The sequence below is a fragment of the Amblyomma maculatum genome, unplaced genomic scaffold (assembly GCF_055883805.1).
Source record: "Amblyomma maculatum isolate TAMU_Amacu unplaced genomic scaffold, ASM5588380v1 scaffold_35, whole genome shotgun sequence".
In the NCBI taxonomy this organism is placed as follows: domain Eukaryota; kingdom Metazoa; phylum Arthropoda; class Arachnida; order Ixodida; family Ixodidae; genus Amblyomma; species Amblyomma maculatum.
In genome coordinates, this window is record NW_028146760.1 from 107,131 (window position 1) to 133,750 (window position 26,620).

The following is a 26,620-nucleotide window of genomic DNA, read 5'->3' on the forward strand; positions in this document are numbered from 1 at the left end:
GTAAAGGTATTGTGACAATGTGGGCTTAAAAGGAACAGCTGCTGGCCAATTACATGCTGCTCGTTTCCTTGGAGCTGCTAAGAAATAAGCAGCGCCTCGGATGTAATGAATGCTTGTTCCACATCTAGCTTCTCCTTACCTAACAGCAAGACCAACTGCCCTTTTAGAAGATAAAGCATAACAAAAGGAAGAACATAAAAGGAATGATGGGATATACATTTGATATACAAACATGCTGCCCTATCACGTTTTACTGTAATAGTACTGGCAACTCTTAGACATGACGATGCCTTGTGGGATGGTGACCAGTTGGTTACACTTATAATAGCCCATAGGTACAGCTGCCAGTACGGCTATTTACAGCGCTCAACCGAGGCGCATTTGGCTGCACCGATGGCATCTAGTGGAAACAACTGGTTTCGAATAGCCTGCATCTGAGCATGTGCTGACATACTGATGGGAGTGCCTTCACGTCTGTGCCTAGTCTGTATACAGCTTTTACCACTTGTGACTGCTCACAAAGGTGCCGCAGAAACACAAAACAAAGTGTAGCTAGAGCATTCAGGCATGCATGTGCTGTATTGAATATTTGTGTGCAGCTACATTAATACACCGCATTCACTTTTGCTAACACCCGTCAAATGTATTATTATTCTTAGTGCAGAGATCGCTTCCTTTTGGTGCAGAACAGCACAGAACTTGGTAACTCCCCAATATGGTTTAGCTTGATATTTAGATAACTGTCACCTACTGTGTCATAAACGTGATGATGACATTAATGGACAACATAAAACTGCTCAAGGAAGCTCTAGCAGTGTGGGATGCATGATAAATGTACACTATCATAAAAGAAGAATTATTGGCAGATGACATCCATGCAGCCCAAAGTACACGACCTGAGTACTCTAGATTGCCATACTCATGTCTGCACAATCAAGTTGCTCCCTGGTTGCAAATGATAGCCATTTGCATGCCTTTTTGCAGTGTGAGAACTAAATGCTCAGCAAACCCCCCCAGACGCTGGCCATTTTGTGCGCTCAGAGTAAAAGCAAATATTTTTTGAAAACCCACATGTCATGACGTTATTCATGATTTGTGTTTTAGAATACTTTCATCCGAACTGCTGTCCAGCAAACTGGCAGAACATATTAAAATACTCATTAAGCAGGACAAGAAGGGTTCTCTTTCAATCAGTCCATCCGTTCTGCAAAATTTTAAAACATTTCACATTGATTTTGTGATGTCAACTGTCACGTATTGCTACCGTGAATTAAGCACGGCTGCTTCAATGTGCAAAAAAAAATCTCCGTACTTACGTCTTTTCAAAACTGCCATGAACTGGTAATTGCATGGAAAGCCGCCTCACAGCAGGGTTGTGAGACCTGCCGGTGCTGCTGCTGGCGAGGGCTCCTGCTTTGCCTGCATAATGCGACTTCGCGACAAAAAAAAATTAGAAGTAGAGCTCTTTGACTATGTTCGGAAACTTCCTTTGAGCCTTTCTGCATACGGCTGACGAAGGGCTTTTCACACTGATTTTGTGATATCACCGGTCACATATTGCTAGTGTGAATTAAGCACGGCCGCTTTTTTGCGTAAAAAAAAATCTCAGTATGTTTCAAACGCACTGTGAACTGGTAATTGCATAGAAAGCGGCTTCGCAGCAGGGCTGTGAGACCTGCTGATGTTGCGGTTGGCGAAGGTTACTGCTTGGCTTGCATAATGTTACTTTGCGACAAAAAAAAAATAAAAAATAGACGCTCTTTGTATGACTACATTCGGAAATTTCCTTTGAGCCTTTCTGCATACGGCTGACAAACAATGAAGGGTTTTCACATTGCTAATGTCAGCAATGCAAACATGGGAGCCAGTTGGTTGATCATACTGGGGAATACTGTGCTACTTGCTAGAGAGGGAACAGGTTCATTCGTGTGTTTTCCTTCACTTGTCCCCTGTCTAGCAACTAGCACAGTATTTCCCTGTTTGTGATGTCAACGGTCACATATTGCTACTGTGAATTAAGCATGGCTGCTTCATCGTGTAAAAAACAAAATCTCAGTACGTACATTTTTTTAAAACCCGCTGTGAACTGGTAATTGCATGCAAGGCGGCCACGCAGCAGGGCAGTGAGACTTGCCAATGTTGCTGCTGGCGAGGGCTCTTGCTTGGCCTGCATAATGTGACTTTGCAAAAAAAAAATTAGAAGTAAAGCTCTTTGTAGGGATACATTCGGAAACTTCCTTTGAGCCTTTCTGCATACGGCTGACAAACAATGAAGGGTTTTCACATTGATTTTGTGATGTCAACAATGAAAACATGGGAGCCAGTTGGTTGATCATACTGGGGAATACTGCGCTACTTGCTAGACAGGGACACTTTCATTCGTGTGTTGTCCTTCACCTGTCCCCTGTCTAGCAAGTAAGTGCAGTATTCTCCAGTTTGTGATGTCAACGGTCACATATTGCTACTGTGAATTAAGCACGGCTGCTTCATTGTGTAAAAAAATATCTGTACATAAGTCTTTTCAAACCCGCTATGAACTGGTAATTGCATGGAAAGTGGCGTCGCAGCAGGGCTGTGAGACTTGCCAATGTTGCTGCTGGCGAGGGCTCTTGCTTGGCCTGCATAATATGACTTTGCAAAAAAAAAATAGAAGTAAAGTTTTTTGTATGACTTTGTTCGGAAACTTCCTTTGAGCCTTTCTGCATATGGTTGACAAACAATGAAGGGCTTTTCACATTGATTTTGTAATGTCAACAATGAAAACACGGGGGCCAGTTGGTTGATCATACTGGGGAATACTGCGCTACTTGATAGACAGGGGACAGGTTCATTCGCGTGTTGTCCTTCACCTGTCCCCCATCTAGCAAGTAGCGCTGTATTCCCCAGTTTGTGATGCCAACGGTCATTTATTGCTACTGTGAATTAAGCACGGCTGCTTCATTGTGTAAAAAAAAATCTGAGTACATACGTCTTTTCAAACCCGCTGTGAACTGGTAATGGCATGGAAAGCGGCCTCGCAGCAGGGCCATGAGACTCCTGCTTGGCCTGCATAATTTGACTTCGCGACAAAAAAAAAAAAATAGAAGTAAAGCTCTTTGTATGACTATGCTCGGAAACTTCCTTTGAGCCTCTCTGCATGTGGCTGACAAAAGTGAAGGGCTTCCAAATCACAAGAAAACGCAAGAAAACGCGACAAATTTTGAAATGCAAACAGTAGTTCCTCACGTTTTACGAGTCCTACACTACAATCGATATTTCCGGCCTTACCTTTAAACGCACATATTACTTGCGCAAGAGAAAACTTAGCTCCGTTTCCTTTCATTCAGATGTTCATTATTTTACGCTGGACACTGACTTCGACATTTATATCGAACTGCTAGTAGAAGCACTTTATTAAAAGCAACTGCAAACAGCGACACAAAGGTTCTACGAACACTGGGTTGTGCAAGGTGCACCGAAGAATATAACAAAGACCATCGCTGCGCTACGCAGTTAAATCTAAGTGAGGTATCCAGCCACAGATGCTCGCGTACACAACAGTGCATCGCAAGCGTTGCAGCACAGGCAGAACAACTACTGTAATGAATGCTTTACCTGCAAATGAAGAGTCGATGACTTGCCTCAAGTGCTTCTTTTCCGGTGCGGTTCAAACCCGGCAGACGCTTGCAGCGTTGAACGTGAACGCATTGACAGGTGCGGGGCTTCCGCGCTTCTCAAGCGTTTGACGTTTGCGCTATATCAACCAACAACTCCAACCGTATAGAACACTGCACGCTGGACGCACAAAGCAAAGCGCAGCAATCATCGACGAACGCAAACATCGGCTTTAGCGAAGTATTTCAACTTCAAAAACGAACAACCAGCATTACGACGCCGCCATGCCGCTGTTACTACGCGTCACGCATGGATGGTATTAGCAAAGTGAGTGCAGCAGACTACGTTTCAGCGGCTCCACTCCGCCACCGACGAACAACACGGGGGCGCTAAAGTCGCCTAGCAGAATTCGTCAGCAAATGCAGTTTGTAACTGCCAATTTGCAGCATGCCAGACCATGAAAGTACAAAAAACTATTTCCGATTTTGTATCCAGCTGGTGACAAGCAATTTAGGTGCAGAATTGTTACAAAGCAGACTTTACACAAAAGAAAGCTGCGCGCATCTAGTGCCGCTTCAGTCGAAAGTAGATGAACGCGGCAGTTTCACTAGTCGTATTAGGCCACTGCAACATTGTGTCTTGACAAAGTTAATGAAATGATACGATATCCTTGCAAAGGTTAGTATTGTTTTCCATTAAACAAAATTTAAAATATTGAGCTATGACATAAAGCGCAGTGTTCTGGGTCAAATTGTTTGACTAAATTACATAAAAGCTATTTAGTTGGAATAACGAAACTGAAACCTTGGCTTTAACTGCCAAACATCTAAGGTGGTGCGAAGGTTGCAGTGCAGTTATCTAGCTGTATTCTGTTGTTTCTAGTGCTAAGACCGTTAAAAGGACCTCGTTATTTTCTTTCTTCCGGCCTTGTTCAGCATTGCGAGCGTCGTTCTCGAGATTTGTGCTTTTTGATACTTCCGCGTACCGCTACAACGATGTGCAGCCTTCGTTATGAAGAAAATTGTGTCGCAGAGGGGTCATTGCCGCTCGAAATCTTCCGTGCATGTGCTATCTGAGTCGAAACAACCCATAAATCAGCGCCACTAGAGCGCCGCTGAAGTCCAGCGCCCCTAGACGTGGCATACTAATACTGCATGGTACGCTGCCTTGGGCTCCGCTGGTTATTGGGAAAAATAGGCCCTGGCAAAAATGAGAAAAATATAAATCATAAAGCACCAAAATAGGCGGAGAAAACGGCACGCCAAGTCAGAATTCGAGTCCACTCTCTGACTATGTTGCCAGCCTGGGAGAAAAAAGCAAATGGACGAAGAGCTATATTTTTTTTATGGCCAGCAGCACACTTCACATTCGTGGGTTCATGTCTCGAAGTGGATAGTCTGAGGCAGCCGCTATGTTAATTAAAATTACGACTGATCGAACATTGAAGCTGTTTGTCGGAATTCTTGATTGGGCACTAATGTGGATCTCTAGGCGCCATGGAGGAAGGAATACTTCCTCCGTGCTAGGCGCTCAGAAGCATGGAGTTCCAATTAGTTTAGTCACGCTGTTCTGGAGCTCCGGCGCGAAACCTAATTGAGATGGAATTCGTAACTATCAAAGCTTTAACCCTGCGCAGGGTCCAGAGACTACTTCGGTCTAAAAATTGATGTGTTATGTGATCGAGAAGTCGGATGGTTTATATGTTGCCTTTGGAAGAGGGAAAGAGCTAAAAAACAGGCAGGATGTGCTGCAGTAGTACAAGTGCTGTGTGCTTTCTTTTCTTGCACACTAGTTTATATTACTATGTAGTCTATGCTTTCCTTTGTTTTATTCTTTTTGCATTGCTTTCCTAGAATGCACAGTTATATTCACTGCTTTTTCTACCTTGTTTAAAGCTTAAGATTATGCCCGCAGTGCATATGTTGGTGGTAATTACATCATGACGACTTTGCCAAATTGTTATAATAGCCTTTCTGATTCATTTTACCTGCCCTGTCTTATCCATTTTACTTGTTCGCAGATGTGCTTTTCTAATATATTACTGTTAGGTTAATTTACATGTCCACAATGTAAAGTTTTGTACTGTATAAATAATAACTCATGATTTCGGTTTTTCCTTGTGCATTATTTTTGTTATTTAACATGCATTGTTGAATACTTTCCGTAAGTTCATGCTGGCAAAATTAAGTGCCCGGGATGTGTGACTATATAAGAAGTTCGCAGCTTTGCTGTTAGCCATACAGTGGTCTCAGACCGCTGTTGTTGTGCTGGAAGCCTAACTATTAACCTGTTGTGTGGTAATTTACGAACCGAGGTGATCATGTATACAAAAAAGAACAGCCTAGATTGAATTCCACGTATAATATGAGAAGTTTCGTCCTCCATAACAGATGTTAGCCTTTGCTATATGTACTGTTTTTTGCTGCTGCTTTTACTTTATTTTTCCGCTGTCTGATTTCTTTAGACTGTTTACCTCAGTTTACTTTAAGTTATCAATTTGCCTTTTCTCATTCCTACCTAAGCGGTGGTAATTATGAGTACCACACCTGGTGTTTAGGAAATTGAATGATGGTGGGAAGAGCCGCATCCACCTGCCAAATCTTTTATCCTTTTGCTGCTTGGACTTGGTGCCATGCAAACTGTTCACTTATTGGCAATGTGTGCTTTGCGCACAACATTGTATGACATTCACCAATAGAACTGCTTCGTGTTGCTGTAAAATTTTGTTTTGGCAAGTTTTGTCCTATGTCATCTCATTCAGCTATGCAATAACCTTTGCCTTTAACGTTCCATGAAATGAGTCTATAAAAAAGGTACTCAAATTTTGAAGTGATTTGGGCACCACATCTTCAAAATAGACTTTCTGCTGATTATATAGTTTCCCTACACATCTGCTTGTTTCTCTGAAGGCATCCCCTTCGTTTGTAACAAATATTTTATTTACACATTACGAGGAATTTTGATTAATAGTGCTGAAAGATGGGCATGTATGTAAAGAGCCACAACACCAATAGCTGGTTTGTGGTGAAAGAAACCATGACTTCGTCCAAGATTATGTACAGTGAGTGTGGCGACTATCCTAGCTATATATCATGTACGTTCTTAGTGTGCACCAATTATTATGGTTATCTATTATATTATAGTGCAAAGGTGCGCATTTTGCAGTGTTTTGCATCTCTGTAATATGTGAGTGGTGTTGAAGAGCAAGTGGGCTTAATAACGTCAACTGCTAGTCGCCTGAAATGCTGCATAGATTCTCGGCACATTTTACATAGTCCTTGTTAAATGCTGCATAATTTAATTCTCAACAAATTTTCGTGCTTTAGCTTTTCTGTTCAAAATACTTATCCTTTGTTCTTTCATAAAGTAATTGTTTGCTTTCTTTCTCACGAGCATCGCAGTTATAAAAGCTGCAGTCCTCACTGACACCATTACCAGGAATAAAAAATAAAAATGAATTCCGTTTTTTTACTATCTATGCCCTCCATATGTACACACTGTACACACTGTAATTTCGGTATACACAAAAAATGTGTATACCGAAATTATTTGCCGTGGTTGTCCAGTTTATTTTGAGTACAATATATCTCAAATAGTTTATGTTAAGTGTAATTCTAAGGGTCTAATTGTAGGTCTCACTTACTGCTAGTTGGTTAAAATGTGACTAAATTCAGTTTATTGCATTACTAAGTCAAATATCCCTGAATAGCTTATGTCAAGTATATTTGAATGGAATCAACCCTACACTGTAATTATAATTGTTATTGTTTGTACATTGTGATTAAGTATGAACTAAATGCATGAAATGATGAATTGTTGGATAGGTTACATTATTCAGCTGTTTGTTTCATCATATATGGATTACATTGGGTACCATTGTGCTGAATTATTGCAGGTCAAAATTAATTTTCATAGTTAGATGGTAGTGTTTATTATTAAACATTACACTGCATCAAGTCATATATCTGGAGAGCTTATGTCGAGTATATTTGCACTAGACTAATTGCAAGCCCTAATGAAGTGTCATTGGGTAAATGTGAATAAAAATGGAAGCTCATGCCATGAGATCACGTATGAATGAGTAGCTTATCTCAATATTCACCGGAATTATTGCAGGTTCTATTTAAAAATAAATTTCATCCTATAAAATAGGAAGTATTATATCATATCATTTAATAGCTTATGTCGAGAGGGCTAATTGTAGGTCTTAATTATGATTTTTTAGCTATTTGGGAAATACATTGTGCTTTGTATCATCATCAAGTTATATATCATTAGATAAATTATGCCCTGTATATTTGTACTGAAATATTAGGTATATTAACAGTGCAGGTAAATGGTTTAATGATAAGAAAAAAAAATTGAAAATCCAGCGGTATATATCAAATCATACATCTTTGTGCAGCTTATAGCGAATGTAAATGCACTACATTAATTGCCAGTCTTATATAGGAATCAATTAGCAAAGTGATACAATTAACAATTCAACTTTAGCCTCTCAAGTCACATACCATATAAAATTTCTCTAGAAGTACATAATCCAAAATCAAACAATAAACTGGGCAAAAAACGTGCAAGTAAAATTTAGCATGTTCAACTTGATCAGTTAAAAAACCAACAAGTCACGAAGTACTGCTTAAAGCTATGGATTCACCACAATAAGCTTGGAGACCTAATTACAGCCCCCTGGTAGTGTTTTTCCCATGTTCACTGCAATATACATATTTTAACCTTGAGAGATGTAACACATGTGCACGGCAAGAGCTCTCAAGTACCACACGCACACACCTATAGAGATTGACCCACACATTTTGACATTTGAACTGATAGTTCTCAACTGCATGCATATAATGAAATGTGCTGTTTTCAGGCAACCTTCCATGTCTGCAAGGCGAAGGAAATCACGGTTATTTAAAGCTGCTTAATTCAGTAACTATGACAAAGAGACACGTATCTTTAGGTCAATCATACAACGATCATCAATAATTATTCAATGGCCAAATAGACATATGTATATCATTTTTGTGCTTTAAGTTGCACCCCTCCAGAAAGAGTGCATTGAAGTACTGATGGACCCTTTTAAGTGGTGTAAGCAAGCAACATTGCACCCATTAAAAGGTTGCATCTATATATCAAAGCACACATATAGATGATGAGAGTCAGACACAGAAATGTACTTTATGGATATGCAATTCATTAGCAGGGCAGAACAGACCAGTTTGTTGTACAACTCAATTTGTAGTACAACAGAGTTGCGTTCGGTTGTACTATGCTTTGTTGTACAACAGACCAGTCTGTAGTACAACAAAGCAGTCTTTAGTACCACAGAGCAGTCTTGTGTTGTACAACAAAGTGCTCTGTTGTACAACAGAACCGCGTTGTGTTGTACAACAGAAGTTTGTGTCGCACAACACAAAATTATGTCGTACAACAGAAATTTGTGTTGTACAACAGAAAATTCCCGTAGTATTTTTCGACTGGGGTACATAGGTGCGCAAGGATTTGGCTCGCTCGAATGAACGATGATAACTGGGAATGCCCGCTTGGATACCAGCGGCACGGTTGTTGTTTTTATTTTTACAAATTTAACTCCAGGGAGCAAACAAACACATAACGATCCGAAAGTAGGTCGTATTCTCACAAAAAAGCGACATTCCGTGCTTGATTAAGCGTTTATTTTTACGATAATCGCATTTCTGCGGCCAAACTGCTGCATACCTCGTCAGCCATGGCGGCCATGTTCACAGCGGCTGCTCAAACCGGAAATGCCAGCTTTCCGCGCTCGTATTGGCTCGCGTCGGCAGTAGCTTCCGGTTCGAGAGGACGCCGCGCCGCCCGCGCGTCAAATATCTGGCAGTGCCAGATCGGCGGCGGCGCGCGTTTTTTCTGACGTGGGGCGTCGAGTGCGCTCCGCCTGGCGTAAAACGCCGGTTTGACGCGGCAAAAACGCTCCATGTATTCCGCCTTTAAGGCTGCAGCGTAGTAAGTGCGGCCTCGAGCTCCGTGGACAGATGATGTGTGAGACTTTTAGATTGAGCGGCACGGATAGCAGCCTGTGAGACAGTGTACATAATATACTAAAGCACAGGTGGGAGAGAATGGAAACTTTAAACGGCATGAATGATGGTTAGGACCTCAAGCGATACAATATCGGGAGAGTAGAGAAAGGGCGCTAGTGTGAGTGACAGGGGTAGATAGACGAGGATGAAAGAGGACCTGGCTTTCAGACCCACGAGGAGCCACATAAGAGGCATCCGTGTAAGCATCTCCATGGGTATTGAAGGGCGGACTATGATGAGAGGCAGCAGCATGTTGAAAGCCAGCATGCAGGACTAGCGACATGTTGGCTGGAAGAGGAAGTATACGGAGGTTAGTAGCCTCCGGCGGGGAAGATTTCGCAGATGGACTGACTGGATGGTGAATGTCCACTTCTATACTATCCACACGGAGCTAGAGGTTATGAAGCCGTTCTTCAATAAAGGACGGAGGGGGGGTGAGTGGCAGACGAGTGACTATGGAGATGATTGGAGACAGTAACGAGGCTTGGGAATCAGACGCGTCGGAGATTGACAAGCTGGAGGGCACCCGACTTTTTGCTGAAGCTGGGAAGGTGCCTGTGCTACTGGTGTGTAGGATCGTGGAGGGGAATAGAACGCGTTCTCAGCAATAGGAGGATAGCCGTAGTTTATAGAGGGTTGGAGGAGCCGGCGGAGTGGTCTGCGAAGGTTTACATGCTGTTGGTGAGCGTTCTTAGGACACTATTTGTTTTCCTGCTTATAGTACAAGGTGTTGCGCAATTAGACGCGCGCTGTAGAATGCTTCTCCCAGCTAAACCGCGTAATCCTTGCAGTTCAGATTTCGCACAGAAATCGCATTTTGTCGCTAGTATTTTTTAATACTAAATTTGTTTGGGGTACTTGCCTGATTCGATCAGAAGAAGTAAAATATTCCCATCGCCTGCAGCGGCGGCGACGCCAGACGAACGGCTGCCCCAGCGATGGGACTGGTGGCGCCACGTCATGCTGCTTACAACAACTAAAACCTTCTGCCAGAAACGTTCGTCCCCTCTTTTCCTGCTACAAAGTTGTTGTAAGCAGCATGAGGTCGCGCCACCAGTCCCATCGCCGGGGCAGCGGTTTGTCTGGCGTCGCTGCCGCCGCAGGCGATGGGAATATTTTACTTCTTCTGATCGAATCAGGCAAGTACCCTAAACAAATTTAGTATTAAAAAATACTAGCGACAAAATGTGATTTCTGTGCGAAATCTGAACTGCAAGGATTCCGCGGTTTAGCTGGGAGAAGCATTCTACAGCGCGCGTCTAATTGTGCAACACCCTTTAGAGGCAAATAGGGGTGAAAGTAGCATGCTCATTTGTCTGGCAGTGCCGGCACCAGGGCTGCGTGCACTCGTGGACAGAGGGCAGTGGGGAGATGGATTAAGTGCACTTGGGGCAGTTAGCAGGGGCACTAGAGCACTGATGTGTGTGGTGGCCCATCTCGAGACAGCGCGCACATGCAGGAACGCGGATTTTGTGAGGGCGGCATCGAAATGCTGCTCGACGAAAGTAAGCAGTGCTGGGGATGGCTGTACCAGGAAATGCAATTAATACTGTTTCGGTGGACCCCATCATGCACGCGGTTATGATATCGGCTTTGTAAGTCTCTAGGTCCCTGATGAGATCGGCGGTGGAGAGGCTGCATTCGACACTATGAATGACAACGATGCAGGAAAGTTGAGGTTTGGCAGGGTAGCGACGGACTTTAACGAGCTTACCGGAGAGGTTGATATGCAATAGAAGGTTGGCAGTGAGGTCAGAGTGCGTTTTCAGAAAGTCCAGGTTCAGCACTGGCTTGGTCTCTATGGTGAGGTCATTAATGTAGGGTTCAGAGAGGATAGTAGCATTGATTATACTTATATTAAGCAGTTAGTTGAGCCTGGCTCTGGGGGAAAGGGTATCATGCAGGAGCTGGAGCCGGACCGATATTACGTCCAGGCGAGATTTCGCAGGTTTCACTGCCTTGAGTTTGGCACCGACCGCTTCCCAGCCGTCGTCCGTGGATGGAGTGAAGTCCATGGTCGGGTAGAGTGCAGCAGCCATGAGACTCAGGCGCCTGCCGTCACTTCATAGAGAGAGGCGAGTCTGAAGAAGACGACGCAGCTAGAGGGCCGTGAGGTGGCGCCGGAAGCACTTGAGACACAGGCTCGGGGTTGCGCGTCTAAGATGTATGGACGAGGATCGGTGATGATGCGGCGGAGGCAGCAGCCCCTTGCGGCTGGTGCAGGGTACGGTCAGGCATGCCTTGAGACGCGGGCTCAGGGGCGCGCGTCTGGGATGCATGGGCGAAGGTCGGCAGCGATGCGGCGGGTGCAGCAGCCCCCTGTGGCTGGAGCAGGGTGCGGTGAGGCATGCCGGCAGTAAGCTCCCCGCAAGGAACTGAAACGAGGTCGCCGTTCCCGTGGTACCCGCGCGAAGGGCAAAGGTGCGTGCGCGAGAGCGGAAGTGCAAGATAAAAAGCCCCAAAAAATGTTTCTGTCTACAAAACATTCTAAATTTCTTTCCTCCTAACTAAACGTTAAGCGTATTTTAATTATTGTCGCAGAAGTGGTAGTTTAATGGATGCGTTACGCCGCAAAGAAGCAGCTCAATCGTAATTTGAAAGCGCTAAAACGTGGTAGCGTTGTACAGAGGAGGAGGAGGATGGCAAAAGTCGAAAGAAAGAGAGCGCCAACTTTCGAATAGGATTGTGGGGCCTGTACTGCGCGTATAGTCTAATCTAATCTAATAAATCTAATAATCTAATAAAGCATAACCTAGCGACCTGTGAGCAATGCTCGGGAGGTGTTTGTGAGCCCCTATAAGAGAGGAAGATGGGAGTGGATGTGGAAAGAGAGAAATAGCAACCGTATTGGAGGTCTACAAAGTGATTTAGACCACCTGGGGGTCTTTAATGCGCGCTAATATTTCACATCACACGGACGACTCTCCATTTTGCCTCCATCGAAGCGCAGCCGGCGGCGGTAGGGACTGAACCCAGGTACTCCGGCGCTGTAGTGGGGCATCTTAACCGCTGCACCACAGCGGTGGGGCTAACTATACAACCACAATTTATATACTTTACGCTAGTTACGCTAGACATTGCATGACTGATTAAAACTTTAATTTCCACCGATTTAGGAGGCCCCCTACTCCCCTCTCCTGGCACGCAGGCCTGAGGAACGGGGGATGGAACCTCAGCGAATAAGGACTGGCGAATATACATTGGTGTTACGCTAGACAAGCATGACTATGAGCTCATGTTTCAGTTACGGCTCTGAGTAATACGACGGTGGCTTCAGTGTGAATACTTATCTTTGTTTTAGAGCTCAGCTCTTTGGCGCCCGTTCCTGGGTTTCGCGGCGGCATCGGCGTCGTCGCCGTCGTAACCAGTTCCGCCCCCCTTTCAGACCCACAGTTCGAGCCGGCGCTTCGGCAACCGTACCCTTGCAGGAAGAAGGGGGGGGGGCGACCTCAGCTCGGCGGCGAACGATGGGGCGGGAGCGCGCGAAGCAACCGGAGAACACTAGGAAAGGAGGAGGGTTCGACGGAGGCAGCGCTAGCAGCGACCTGACGCCGCCAGCGAGTCAAGACGACGTGCTGCGTTGGTTGGTTCACAGGAAGGGAAAGGCGCAGTATCTGTCACACTTGCTCTGTGGACACCTGAACCATGCCGTAAGAGTAGGGAGGAAGGTGGGAGTGAAAGTGGAAAGAGAGAAAGAGGAGCCGTAGTGGAGGGCTACGGAGTAATTTCGACCACCTGGGGATCTTTAACGCGCGCTGACATCGCACAGCACACGGACGCCACATCGTTTCGCCTCCATCGAAACGCCGCCGCCGTGGTCGGGTTCGAACCCGGGAACTCCGGCACAGCAGTTGGGCGTCTTACCACTGCACCACCCCGGCGGGGCGTGCTGCGTAGAACATAGTCGGCGTCATGCAGAAAGAGGACGAGGCCTCCCCCCCTCTTCATACCTGGCGGTGAGGGTGCTCTGCGGTTGCCGAAACGCCGCGGCTCGCTATCAGCGGATCACGGTGCGTGCTACCCGCTCTCACTTGTTGCATCTGTGGCATCAGTCAGCCGCGTTCGTCGCGCAAGTTCTTATGGACCCACGCGTTGCCTCCCGCAACCTCCCGATAACTCAATTGCTCTCTTCGTTTCTCAGACCGCAAAGCTTCTTTAATGACAGCTAAGAACTGCTAGTGGAGCGTTTCTTGAAAGAATATGTGCGCAAAATAAAAAAAAAAGTATGTAATTGTACATACGTGTCTTGCTCGAAATCTTCGCCTCAATGTATCAAAAAGGTGGAACAGCTAATGAGCTGCGCTCAAATTTCGCATTAGGAAGTAACGTAATCATAGGCAATTTTTTAAAAGCAGTATTAAATTAAGAATATTTTTGCCTTTTTTTACCTGTAGCCGGGTATATTCCGGCTGATAAGTTGTTTTCTAGCCACGTTTACATTTTCTCGGAGATTTGGGAAGCCGCCTCATACCAGGCGCTTGTGTACGACAGCTTATTGGGTTTTCATGCAGGTCCTTTTTGTAAATTCGGTGTATCACTGTATCGAAATCTTTATGCGGTTAATATCTGTTTTTTTTTTCAGCATCTCAGTAAAGGGCTCTGAAGTTGTTTTCAATGAACTTCCGTAATACTTTGATGCAAATATTCCAAAACATATCTACCACAGCACTGCTATTCATCTTATCAGTTCAGTTGAGCTGCCTGTGACCAGGTTCAAGTCGTCACATATATACAAGCCCTAAGGCGTCTTGTGAAATTTTGTCAGACGCCGTTCTTAACTCAGAATATAAATCGTCAAGTGAGTGATTTCACCCCTAGCCCAATTCTCGCGATAGTGTTTACTCTGCATAAAATGGCCTTTACGTGAAAATGTGTAGCCAAGACTGGCGCTGTCCTAAGCAGCAGAACTCATCGGCCCAATACTGAGAGTGTGTTGGCAGTACCCGGCTGTTACATAGAGCAAATATATTGCCGGCCCACTCCAATTTTGGGAAGATGGTTTATGCTGCATGAGATGACATCACATGCAGAACACCAGTCCGCAGTTTATTGAGCTCTTATATGCATTGAATGCCCCTTATTTTCACTGATGTTAAGGTTTGAGATACCCTTGGCTTACATTTGCGGCTTCAGAGCTCCTGCAGTTGCAGCTTAAGAAATAGTAATAACAGGGCATTCTGTTCTATCTGATTTATTTTACCTATGAGGCATTTCAATGTTTTCTTCCTGTGATGATTACCAAGGGTCTCCCTGAAATGTCTCCTTAAATCCGCAACTTGCTTTCGTAGGCTCTCTTCAAGAAGAATCTTCCTCACAGCACTGAGGGAAAACACCTTCCTTCCGTTTTCCACCGCGTTTTCCTCTACGACGCTCTTCAAGCTTCACGCTTACTCCTGGGCACCTTGGCAGAAAGAATAAGGTGTTTATAAGCACAGAGACTTTCCTGAATAGCAGTATTACTTCATTTGAGACGCCTCATAGACTTAGAACAAGATTTAAATATCTTGCTTTGCAGTAACGATGCAGTAATTGTCTTCCTTTGAAGCGACCTAATCAGCACTTTTGTGCTGATGGCTTATTTTTCCCCACAGCCATCTGTTTATTGAAATTGTAAAGAGGAAGCTTTAAGTGTCTACCCTAATTATTGTTGCAATTCAAGGTCCAACATGTTCAAATTTCATTATTGTTTCAGTTGGCTACTGAACTGAAGAAAATGAGACAACGTTTGTCTGGGATGGATTCTTTTCGATTTAGTCGAAACAGAAACGATAATGGAAGCCTGCTGTCTGGTTGCGCCCAAGTTAAAGTGCTCCATGTTGTTTAAGCTGGTCAGAGCCATTGAAATAAGCCATGGCATAAATATTGTTACACTGCTCAAGTTGATGGAGGCATGAACCTCAATCGTTGCGCTTCAACGAGCTCATCGTCTACGACACGTGGAGCTTGACCAGCGGCATAAAATTACTAATGCGTAAGAAGTCTATAGCTATGTCTACAGTTTCGTGTGACGAGAATTCGCCATCACGATTACGTTCTAACAAAACTAGTTATCAAGGTATAAGAAAAAAAATGTTTGGATTGGATAGACGATGAACAAATCTCGCTGGGGAAAACATTTGCTGCATGTTGGATAATTAGGTGATTTTAGAGCCCATTCAGTGTACGACATCGAAATTTCCAGGATGGGTTTTGGGGATGTCCAAATGGGGTCCCATTGTACGCGATTACCGGTGAAGAAGGCCTAACTTCCAGTGTTGGAAAATTTGAAAGTTTCGAACTTAAACAAGCGGTAAAGGGCGTGATTTGCATGCACAAATGGGTGGGAATGAAAACAAAATGTGTAAACTGAGGCAATAAACCAAATATGTTCTGCTAAACTGCGAAATCACTGCAGAATCTGCAGGAAAGAAATGCAAAATCCTGAGCGTTGCTGTTCCACACGCTACATCGTGAGCCCCTCGTCGAACACAACCAGCGTTCCGTTGACCGCATCAAAGTTCACCGGCGTTCCATAATTATTTTAGAGGAAAAAATTGGCTGTGGCTTAGCTAGGTTAAGCCTGGTGATTGCGAAGCAATACGTGGTACTACTATTGTACCGCTTGTGGTGATGCTTGGCTGTGCTATATTCACCATGGTGATGAGAGAGGAACGGAGTCAGGCCGTAACTGCCACAACGCAAGGCGACGGCGCGAGTTGAGCCCCCCTCTTACACAGATGGTATGACGTCACACAGCCAGGTCATGCTAAAGGTCAAGCGTGGCTGCCACCGCCGCGCCTTTTGACGGGCTGAGGTGGTAGATAAAGTAGTATTGCTTCGCAATAAAATGGCGAGGTATCCCTCCCTCGCGAAATCCCGCTGACACATCTCGCGGACAGCACAGCAACGCTAAGGCTTATGTCATTCTCCTGTGCAGATTCTTCTGTGTTGTCGAAAATGTTTACCCTTTCATTACCTTAAAATTGCCCATTCACAAAAATTTCGTTTCAGTGCATGCTTTCAATATCGGTCTTGGAAGTTTTATCCTTCTAGGAGGCTTTAGAAGTACTGTTAGTAGATATCATACAGGAAAGATAACGCTATCATTGGGCGTGAGGCAACTTTCCAGCTTGTAGTTAAGGTTACGTTTTCATCTTTGAACAGCGACATAGTAAGAATCGTGACATACGACCGAAATTCTTCTTTTAACGGCGACATGTAAGAATCTTGACATAAGACAGAAATTTGAATCATAATTTCGCTTTTTGCGTTGTGTGACAGGAATTCTCGGCTTCGCTTCTAATCACCCGACATTGATGATTTTTTTATTGTTCTATTTCAACAACTTTTTTGTCTAGTGGTCATTCATTTAGGATAGGTGTATGCAAGTTTTATACCGAGTAATCATGAGAGCACACAAAACAATATACAGTTAATGAATGATAATGTTCATTTACGTCATAGAAGAAATTATCTTCAAGTATTTCACAATATTATTCAGATCCCCTGAGTCACTTGTGATAATACTGGTATAAAATTAATGCGAGGTTCGGTACCTAAGCAGTAAACTCTCGTAATTCGCAATTCAAATACAGTTTATTTCCATCAGAAAAATAATCAACGGAGGAGGCAGGAGCAAAAAGTGAAACATGTTCACTTGCAGGCGCTCAAGGCCCCTTTTACAGTGACGAAACACAGGTGGATATTTATAAAACATACTCGTGGAACATGGATACGTGGAACAAATCAAACAAAACGTACAAAGTAAACAGTATAGAGTGGTCTTGCAAAGCTCTCTTGTAGAACCTAAACAATTTTTATATATACAGCAAGTACAAAGCAAACAAAAACTTCTTAATTAAGCTGCGTGTGAAGTAATTTTGTTTCCTTAAAGCTCTCCTTGAGCTTAGACCTGGCTCCACTCTAGAACTAATCGTTTGTTCCTCCAATATCGGTAATCAACACCGAATCTATTTCCAGAGCATGTTGCTCACTTCAAAACAGACCTCGTTCATTCTTGATGTGACCTTGGTGCATTCTATGATCGCTGTGCACTTCCGGAATATTTTTGTGGCATATCTTACTACCACTTCCTCGAGGCTATGAATTTAAAACAGAGTGCAGTTTCTGCTTCTACACATATCTACTTGAGATCCTATATAATGTAAAACCTCGTTCCTTTCTGTTCTGCGTCTTTCAGTCTAACCCTGGGGACTCCTTACAGGCTGCACTCTATCCGAATTCATTCCCTTCACATGCGTACCTTTCAAATCGAGGGCGTTTACAACCTGCACATGCATTCTGTGCGGATGACAAAGCTCGTTGGAGCGCCTTAAACTCACCTGGAGAGACTGACGCTACACTTAAGCGAGGTTTCGACATTGTTTCCACCTTCCTATTAACTGCCAGGCTCAGTAAGCACAAAAGAAGACCCCTCCCCACTGCCACTATAAAAGCCAACACACGCACAGCAGCCGTGCCCTTTTTGCTCTCAATTCAGAAACCGTCGAGGCAGTTCCACGGTGTCATGTTTGTGCCATGCCACTTTATTTGTCGCAAACGGGCACAGTCTATGCCAAGCACTTTATATCTGTTACGCCTAACCGATCAGCTCTGTCATATGGTTGCAACGACACTGCTAATCTTCCAGGCAGACGAATGTCATCTTGTGCATGGTCCTGGGTCAACAAAATCATTTTCTGCAGTTCTTATCTTCTTTTGCTTAAACTCAAATTAGCAAATTGGTTTTCCCTCCACATTCTTTGCGAAGCAACTCTCCAAACACTTCGAAGAAAACTTCACATGACGTCTTTACGTCACTGGCGCATTTCTCACTATGCGCTACTTCCTTGAGCTTCACCTCATTGGTAACCTTACTCGTCGTTCCTCCCCACAGCAAGGCAAATTCATCTTTTTTATATTCACATTCATCATCTGCATATTGTCTTTCAGATTCTTTCATGTATTCATGCTCCTTATTGGGCCATTGCTCGCAATCATTCATTCCAAACGTAGGCAAGCAATAAATACTTATAGCAACCGAGCTCCAGCCAGTCAGGCACCAGCCTACAGCTACGCCTCCCACCTCACGTGCATCTCTGGTACAGGAGCTCAAATCTGCGCATATTTTCCCCCTGACGCTCTTTCTTTTACCGAGCGGCCGTCCATCAAAAGCAGCGCAAAATTGTGCCTTGTAACTCTTCACTGCGCGTACAACCAGCAATTCGCTCAATTTCCCCTGACCCAGAAATCTGCTCTGTACACTTCCCCCCAAGCTCTGCCTTTCAAAAGCTTAAACAACCCCCGGATATTCATGTAGACCTTGCTATAGCGCTGTGGATATAAATGCTTGTACAGTTAAGTTAAGGTGGATTCCTAGGCATTCCGGGACTGCTGAAAACGATCTCTGTAATCAGCTTGTTTCGGAGGCTAGTAACTCAGCTTCAGCAATTAGCAGACTGTGCCCATTTTGCGTTCCTGACAGCCTTCTGGTTTAGTAGCCAACATTGCCGTCCTATCAAGAATACCAATATACCCGTCGCTATTCTCTCTGCCTCAAACCACTATCTCTCTCCTTCCCTCAATCGCAGCCTTCGCAGAATCTACACCAAAACAATTATACAACAATAAACTAGTATTTGTACTTTTGTTTGCTCTGACCCATCGCCCCCAATTGTGATGAAAAGTTCGTGCATATTCCTCAATGTCTCCCTCAATTTTTTCTCCTTTCTATCCCACACCCTACCCCTAATCCACCTTCAACATACTTGAAATCTACCTTGTGAAGACAAATTCTTTTTGTTATGGCAGGTGAAAGTAATCTTGGACGCTATATTTCAAATACCAAATAAAAAGTTTTACTATTATCACCTTGATTACTACGACTAAAACCACTGCTCTGGCGCCATTATCACATATGAAGGTCTTAGGGCTGCATTGGTGCGTCTAGTGGCTGTTTTTGAAAATAAAATTAGCGAAAAACGTCGACCTAGACCTGGCCCGCGCTGCTTCACCTACAGACCGCTTATTTTGGCCACAGTCACTTACTCGGTAAGAGTTGGAGTCCCATCGTTACATTTCACCTTGACGCAGGGGTTTTGTAGATTTCTTGACTGGCCATTTGGTATCTTTCTGTCCCCGTATTCACAATTGCCTGAAATATTTCATCTTTGATCAAAACGTGACGGTTTGACGGCAAAACTGTATCCTGTAGACATCAGTCACTAGCAAGAACTGTAGCGAAGCCTTATGTCATTGCCCTTTGAGTGGATAGTCATCTTTTCCTTTTAGGCTCATCGTTTTGCAGCGTCGGTCGCCATAATACATCTACAGATAAGTTTAAAAACATGGCTAAACGATCGGAGCTTCCTAAATAAAATTGCTTTTTTAGCTTTCCGTTAGCATTTACAATTCTACTTTAAAATAGTTAGAGAAAGCTTCCGTCGCAGTTGCATATGCCACCGCACTTTGCCAGCTTACTATTAGGTGTACCGCATGCGGGTGCTCTATTAAAAAGTTATCAAAAGCAACCGCAATAATTTAAAGTTCTAGGAACGTCTCTATTGTGCCCCTAAACTCTTCTCAGTGAGTCAGGGACAAGGGTATTGCTATCATTCTGGAAAGTTTCGAACTTAATTAACCTGTTTGCTTCATTGGTTTTATTTCAGGTCAAGCTAACTCTTGCTTTATTGGCCTTGCTATTTCACTTTGGTGTGAAAAGTCGGCAAGAGTAAATGTTTTCTCTGCGCTATGAATATAGTGTAAGCACTGTGAGTGACCTTCATCTTCATCTCAGCGTAATCATCATCGGTCTTCGGGTCGTGCGAAGAAGACGAAGTGTTGCTAAGCTGTGGCTAGTCGGTAGCTGCTGCTTCGGCCTACCTGAAGTAAAAAGGTGAATTTGCTGGTGCGTTCTTCTGCCTCACAAGTGGTGGAGGTGACTCCTGATCCCAGCGTCCTCAACGCGGCACCCCCTGGAGCTCCGTTCCGGTCGTGTTCTTGGCGGCACATCAACCGCCATGGCGCAGTCACATCCCCCCCCCCCCCCCCCCCCCCCCCAACCGTGTTTCCCCAACCGAGCGCAAAGTTATTCAGGAAAATGTTGCTGACATGCTTGCACGCAACATCATACGCCCATCGTCTAGTTCCTGGTCATCGCCTGTTGTGCTAGTGCAAAAAAAAGACGGTTCGGTTCGTTTTTGTGTAGATTACCGTGCTCTAAACAGAATAACTCGTAAGGATGTGTATCCCCCTCCCTCGAATTGACGACGCCCTCGATTGTTTGCAAGGTGCCCAATTTTTCTCCAGCCTTGACTTAAGATCAGGCTACTGGCAGATCCCCATGAATGAAGATGATAAAGAGAAGACCGCCTTTGCAACACCGGACGGTTTATACGAATTCAATGTAATGCCTTTTGGACTCTGCAACGCTCCTGCTACATTCGAGCGTATGATTGACACAGTTCTCCGCGGCCTCAAATGGAAAACATGTCTCTGTTACTTAGATGACATCGTCATTTTTTCTTCGTCATTTCCCTGATCACCTTACTCGTCTCGATGAAGTTTTGACAGCACTTTCCAGCGCTGGCCTACAGCTAAATACGAAGAAATGCCGTTTTGCATCAAAATCCATTAAAGTTCTTGGCCATCTCGTAAGCAGCGAAGGAATTAAGCCTGACCCTGAAAAAATCGCTGCTGCGCTGCACTTTCCCCGTCCAACTCGGGTCAAAGATCTCCGCAGTTTCCTCGGCTTGGCATCATACTTCCGCAGATTCATCCGCAATTTCGCCTCTATTGCCTCACCTTTACATGCGCTTCTTCACAACGACACGCCTTTCATCTGGTCTCCTGCTTGCGAAGAAGCATTTGAAACTCTGAAGCGTGCTCTGACTTCGGGTCCCGTCCTCTGCCATTTTGATGATAAAGCACCGACAATTTTGCACACCGACGCCAGTAGCCATGGCATTGGCGCTGTCCTTCTGCAACGCCAAAACACCTCTACAGAAAATGTTGTTGCCTATGCGAGCCGAACTCTGACTTCTGCGGAACAAAACTACACTATTACCGAACAAGAATGTCTCGCCGTCGTCTGGGCTGTTCAGAAGTTTCGTCCTTACCTGTACGGCCGTCACTTCACAGTCGTCACTGACCACCACGCCCTATGCTGGTTATCCACTTTGAAAAATCTGTCCGGTCGTCTCGGGCGGTGGATCCTCCGCCTTCAAGAGTACGACTTTACTGTCACTTACAAATCGGGCAAGAAGCACAAGGACGCCGACGCTCTCTCTCGTTGCCCTATTGCTTTGCCGTCGCAACCCATGTCCTCGCATTCCTCTCCTGTCCCAACGGAGTCAAGCCATTTAAACCCTACAGTTATGCAGTCTTTGAGCGCCGCCTCTATTGCTCCCATGCCAGATATACCCTGCAATCTTGCTCACCACCAGAGTGCTGACCCTTACTGTCAAAAGCTGATTGATAGTCTCAGCGGTGTTATTAGACCTCCAAATGCCCGTCTCCGTCGTCGGCTCAAAAATTTCAAGTTACAGGATGGCACATTATTTTGGCACAACTACAGCCCACTGGGCCACACATGGGTTCCCGTAATTCCTTCTTCCCTGCGTCCTCAAGTTCTACAAGCCTTTCACGACGACCCCACCGCAGGTCACCTTGGGTACCACAAAACCTACGACCGCATCAAACGTCGTTTCTTCTGGCCTGGCCTTTCAACCTCAGTATTAAAATACGTAGCGTCTTGCATCCCTTGTCAACGACGCAAGCGGTCTACGTCGCCTCCTGCCGGTCTCTTGCAACCTCTCCCATGTCCTTCCACACCTTTCGAAGTCGTCGGAATCGACTTGTATGGACCCCTGCCCTTGACTCCAGCTGGCAACCGCTGGGTCGTTACTGCCGTTGACCACCTCACCCGATACGCTGAAACCGCAGCACTTCCTTCCGGCTCCGCTTCCGAAATCGCCAACTTCTTCCTCCACACCATACTTCTTCGCCACGGCGCCCCTCGCCTCCTCCTTAGCGATCGTGGCAAGTCGTTCCTCTCCACCGTCCTCGCCGCAGTGCTTCATGCTTCAGGCACGGTGCATAAAACTACATCTCCTTACCACCCTCAGACCAATGGCCTCACGGAACGCTTTCATCGCACCCTTTCTGATATGCTATCCACCTACATTCACCCTCAGCACAACAACTGGGACTCTTTACTCCCCTTTGTAACCTTCGCCTACAACACTGCCGTTCAACGAACCACCACCTACTCTCCGTTTTTTCTTGTTTATGCCCGCCATCCTACCTTCTCCCTCGAAGCATCTTTCTTCACAGCTTCTACTCCTTCTGCCGCGCCTTCCCACGAACAGTTCGTGTCTCGTATCGCCCACTGCCGTGATCGTGCCCGCCTTCAAACTGAAGCCACTCAAGCTTCCAGGAAAAGCACGTATGATGCGACTCATCGCTCAGTGTCTTTCCGCCCTGGAGACGAAGTGCTACTCTGGACACCTACTCGCATCCCCGGCCTGTGTGAAAAGTTTCTGAGCCGTTTTATTGGCCCGTACACGGTTCTGGAACAAACTTCCCCTGTAAACTATCTCATCACACCTGCATCGCCTGTTCGCGATCGCCGGTGTCGCGGCACCGAGATTGTGCACGTGTCGCGCTTGAAACCCTTTAACCGCCGACCTTAAGATTTAATTTGCGACCAGGATGGTCGCTTTCGTTCGAGAGGGGGAATGTTGTAAGCACTGTGAGTGACCTTCATCTTCATCTCAGCGTAATCATCATCGGTCTTCGGGTCGTGCGAAGAAGACGAAGTGTTGCTAAGCTGTGGCTAGTCGGTAGCTGCTGCTTCGGCCTACCTGAAGTAAAAAGGTGAATTTGCTGGTGCGTTCTTCTGCCTCACAATAGTATAGGTTTTAAAGGAAAAAAAAAGGATGAAAATATTTAACTTCACGTGTGAACATGTGCGGCAATGTCACTGTTGGATTGGGGTTAAAAAGGACAAACGAGAGCAATAAATGATCACAAAAGATTTATATTGCATAGAAAACTCAAGCTACATAACCTTAAAAACCTTCAAAAATCAGCGCAAAGCTCCACAACGCCCGTCTTATCCTGTCAGTCTCTCCTCATTGTACATATCTGAGGTGTAGTAGGAACATTGTCTTAAAAGACGATGCTCACTAGATCTTTGTTCTCCTTAAACTGCCCTCTTCATTTTTCATACGAACATTTTAGAAAGTTTTTTGTCACATATTGAAGCTATTCAGGGTTAAACGCATTCCTTACCTAGCTATATATACTCAATACGTGTACCTTACCTTCTAAAAAGTATGGAATCAAGTAGGAAAAAATTGAAAGCAATTCTCATCTGCTATGGAAACTATTTTATTTCTCACGTAGATTAAGGAAAAATAGTATGCAATTATTTTAGTCCTCTTTTGAATGCTACTTACGTTGATGATTTTCCTTATTATTTTACTGATGAATTTCATTACTATCTTTATCTGGGCCACTACATTATCTAGAAAATCTTAGGAGGTATCCATCGCTCCTGTCTGCTCCTGTTCAGACGCCATTACTATCTTTATCTGGGCCACTACATTATCTAGAAAATCTTAGGAGGTATCCATCGCTCCTGTCTGCTCCTGTTCAGACGCTAAAAGTTGGGAAACATATTGCGAAAAGTACCAATGAATCTAATACCCTAGCGATGAAGGATTTTTATCCCGCACCGTGATAATGATATATTATACCACTTTTAAGAAAGAAAGCATTGAAATGACGATACTTCATAATACTTTTGGTTAATCCAAAAGCAATGTGCTAAATCAATTGTTTGGTATGCCTTGATTTTAAACTTGCTGATATTTCGATAAAAAGCAAAGTTCATAAACATACCCTTGGATTTCCTTCCACTCTTTTTGCTGTCGCAGTAGATGACGGCCAGTGTCAGAGAAATGGCCAGAAAGGGCAACAGGGTGCGCACTCTGACCGTTCTCAATGCGATTCGTCTGTTATGAATACGATGGAGCTGAGGCTACATGGCGTTTTTATACCCTAACCATAACTAAAAGATGACGTCGAAATTTCTAAAATCAAAACCAGATAAAAGAAAATGAATTGCTTTCCATTTTTCGTGTTTTAATATTGTATCAAATATTCTGATTTGGTTGCAATTATAAATTCCACGTATCTGCAATAGCCTACACAGAGAATATTTTATCGCTGCATTTATTATTTTTGTTCCTGGTTTCGCCGAATGGATTCAGTTTGGTGCTGACAATATATCGTATCGTATTTGAATAGCTCCACCGCTTATGTCTGACGGTTATTATGTGACTTTTGAATAAAGGAATATTAAATTTTACAGACGGAAGCCCTCTAATTTGAGCTAAGTAATAACAATTTTAAATTTGTGGTGCTTTAATAATGTTTCATAATTTAAAGACGAATGTGAATTTAAATAAGTAAAACTAAAAACAATTACGAACGTTTGGTTCTTAAACGGTCTAACGATTTCACAAAATGGAGGCGCAAGTTTATAGGTTGAAGAGCCTGGTGCTCTAACACATCACTTCTTTAAAATGCGCACTCAGTTCCTAACACAGTTTTACCATATTCAATGTCTTCCACAAGTGCTGAGCACATCGCCAGCCAATGTGAAATTTATGACGCATTTTAGATAACCTATATAGAGCATGACATTTTAATCACTGGAAGCGTATGAGTAGAATGGTTCATTATTTTTGACAAACATTCAATGCGCTCGAACTGGGCCGAATTATTTAGCAGCAGTAACCTTTGTAAATAAGTATTCATGAATGCAATTTTCACTTTACGGTCTTCTTTTCATCAGGCACCTTACCTCATTTAGGATTTGTCGGTATTGGTGATTTTGAATGTGAACGTGGTGCATCGTTAAGGTGAACCAAGCTGTAGAATCTGATATTTAAACATTAGTTGTCACTCCACAGTCAATCTTGATTTTTCTGCAATGCTATAATTTTTTCAGCAAAGGCAAAAAATGAGCAAACATGGCATATAAATTACTCTTATCGTACATCTTCTTTTTTCGTGTGGTCTTAAACGGGGATGCGTACGTTTAAAATGACCAAATATACAAAAACAAATCATTATAGGTTGGTAAAAGTTTAGAAGCAGGAATATTTAACCTGAATTTGATATACATGGCGCATTTGCTTACATTTTTTATACACACGACGCGAGAATTAAGTAAATAGTGGTTTAATTGCTCTTCCGTACTGAAATATGAGAATTAGAACCATTCCAACCACATTACTCTAGTTTACATATTTTCAGCAGCGTATTAAAAAAAATTGACTCTTATTGCACCAAAGCACCTCTGTACACAGGTGAACCATGCCTGCTGACAAATCATTATGTGTGCTCTACATCAATGTCTTTCTGCACTAACAGCCCTATCATTATAAACTTACACCCGAAACCTTTTTCTTTTTTGCGTGTGTCTTAGATCCCCTTCTGTCTTTGCTCCTCTTGCACTGACAGTGCTCAATTTTGTTTCCACCTACGAACAGGGAAGGCATGATGGACAGAGCTTAGCTTTATTACTCAGATCATGCACACCTGCCTATTTGGACAACAAAAAAATTGCTCGCACAAATAGCAAGTACGGGAAGACAAAGCTTGTACTCATATCGCACTCCTTTTACAATTGCGAAACCTATGACAGACTTTCTCTGCACTGATAGCGCTGTAAAGCCTTTAGCATTACGTCCAAACAAATCACGAGCATCTTAGAGGAAGGTGAACTCAAAATTACGTCATCTGAAGATGTTATCATGTCGTGGCAATTGCATAGCATCGCGCCGCCTGTGTCAGGATTTTAAGGGTAGAGCGCCCGGAAATAGTGCATGTGCTCACAGGTTCCTGCTCAGACCATTAAGAAAAATAAGTCTGCCTTTTTTTTATTATACGGTAGTAACAAAGCGGTGTCGATGCTG

At 44.1% G+C, this 26,620-nt stretch overlaps 1 protein-coding gene across 1 annotated transcript in view; it reads right to left on the reverse strand.

Moving 5' to 3' along the window:
* Positions 1 to 14,877: 14,877 nt before the first annotated feature.
* The window catches only part of LOC146170843 (uncharacterized), a 12,102-nt gene continuing 359 nt past the window's right edge, over positions 14,878 to 26,620 (reverse strand). The window contains exons 2-4 of the mRNA XM_084586740.1: positions 24,537 to 24,675; positions 19,680 to 19,785; positions 14,878 to 15,054 (exon numbers count right to left, since the gene is read on the reverse strand). Of these exons, the coding sequence (XP_084442866.1) occupies positions 14,949 to 15,054; positions 19,680 to 19,785; positions 24,537 to 24,675 (351 nt within the window). The 3' untranslated portion in view covers positions 14,878 to 14,948. The remainder of the gene's footprint in view (positions 15,055 to 19,679; positions 19,786 to 24,536; positions 24,676 to 26,620) is intronic.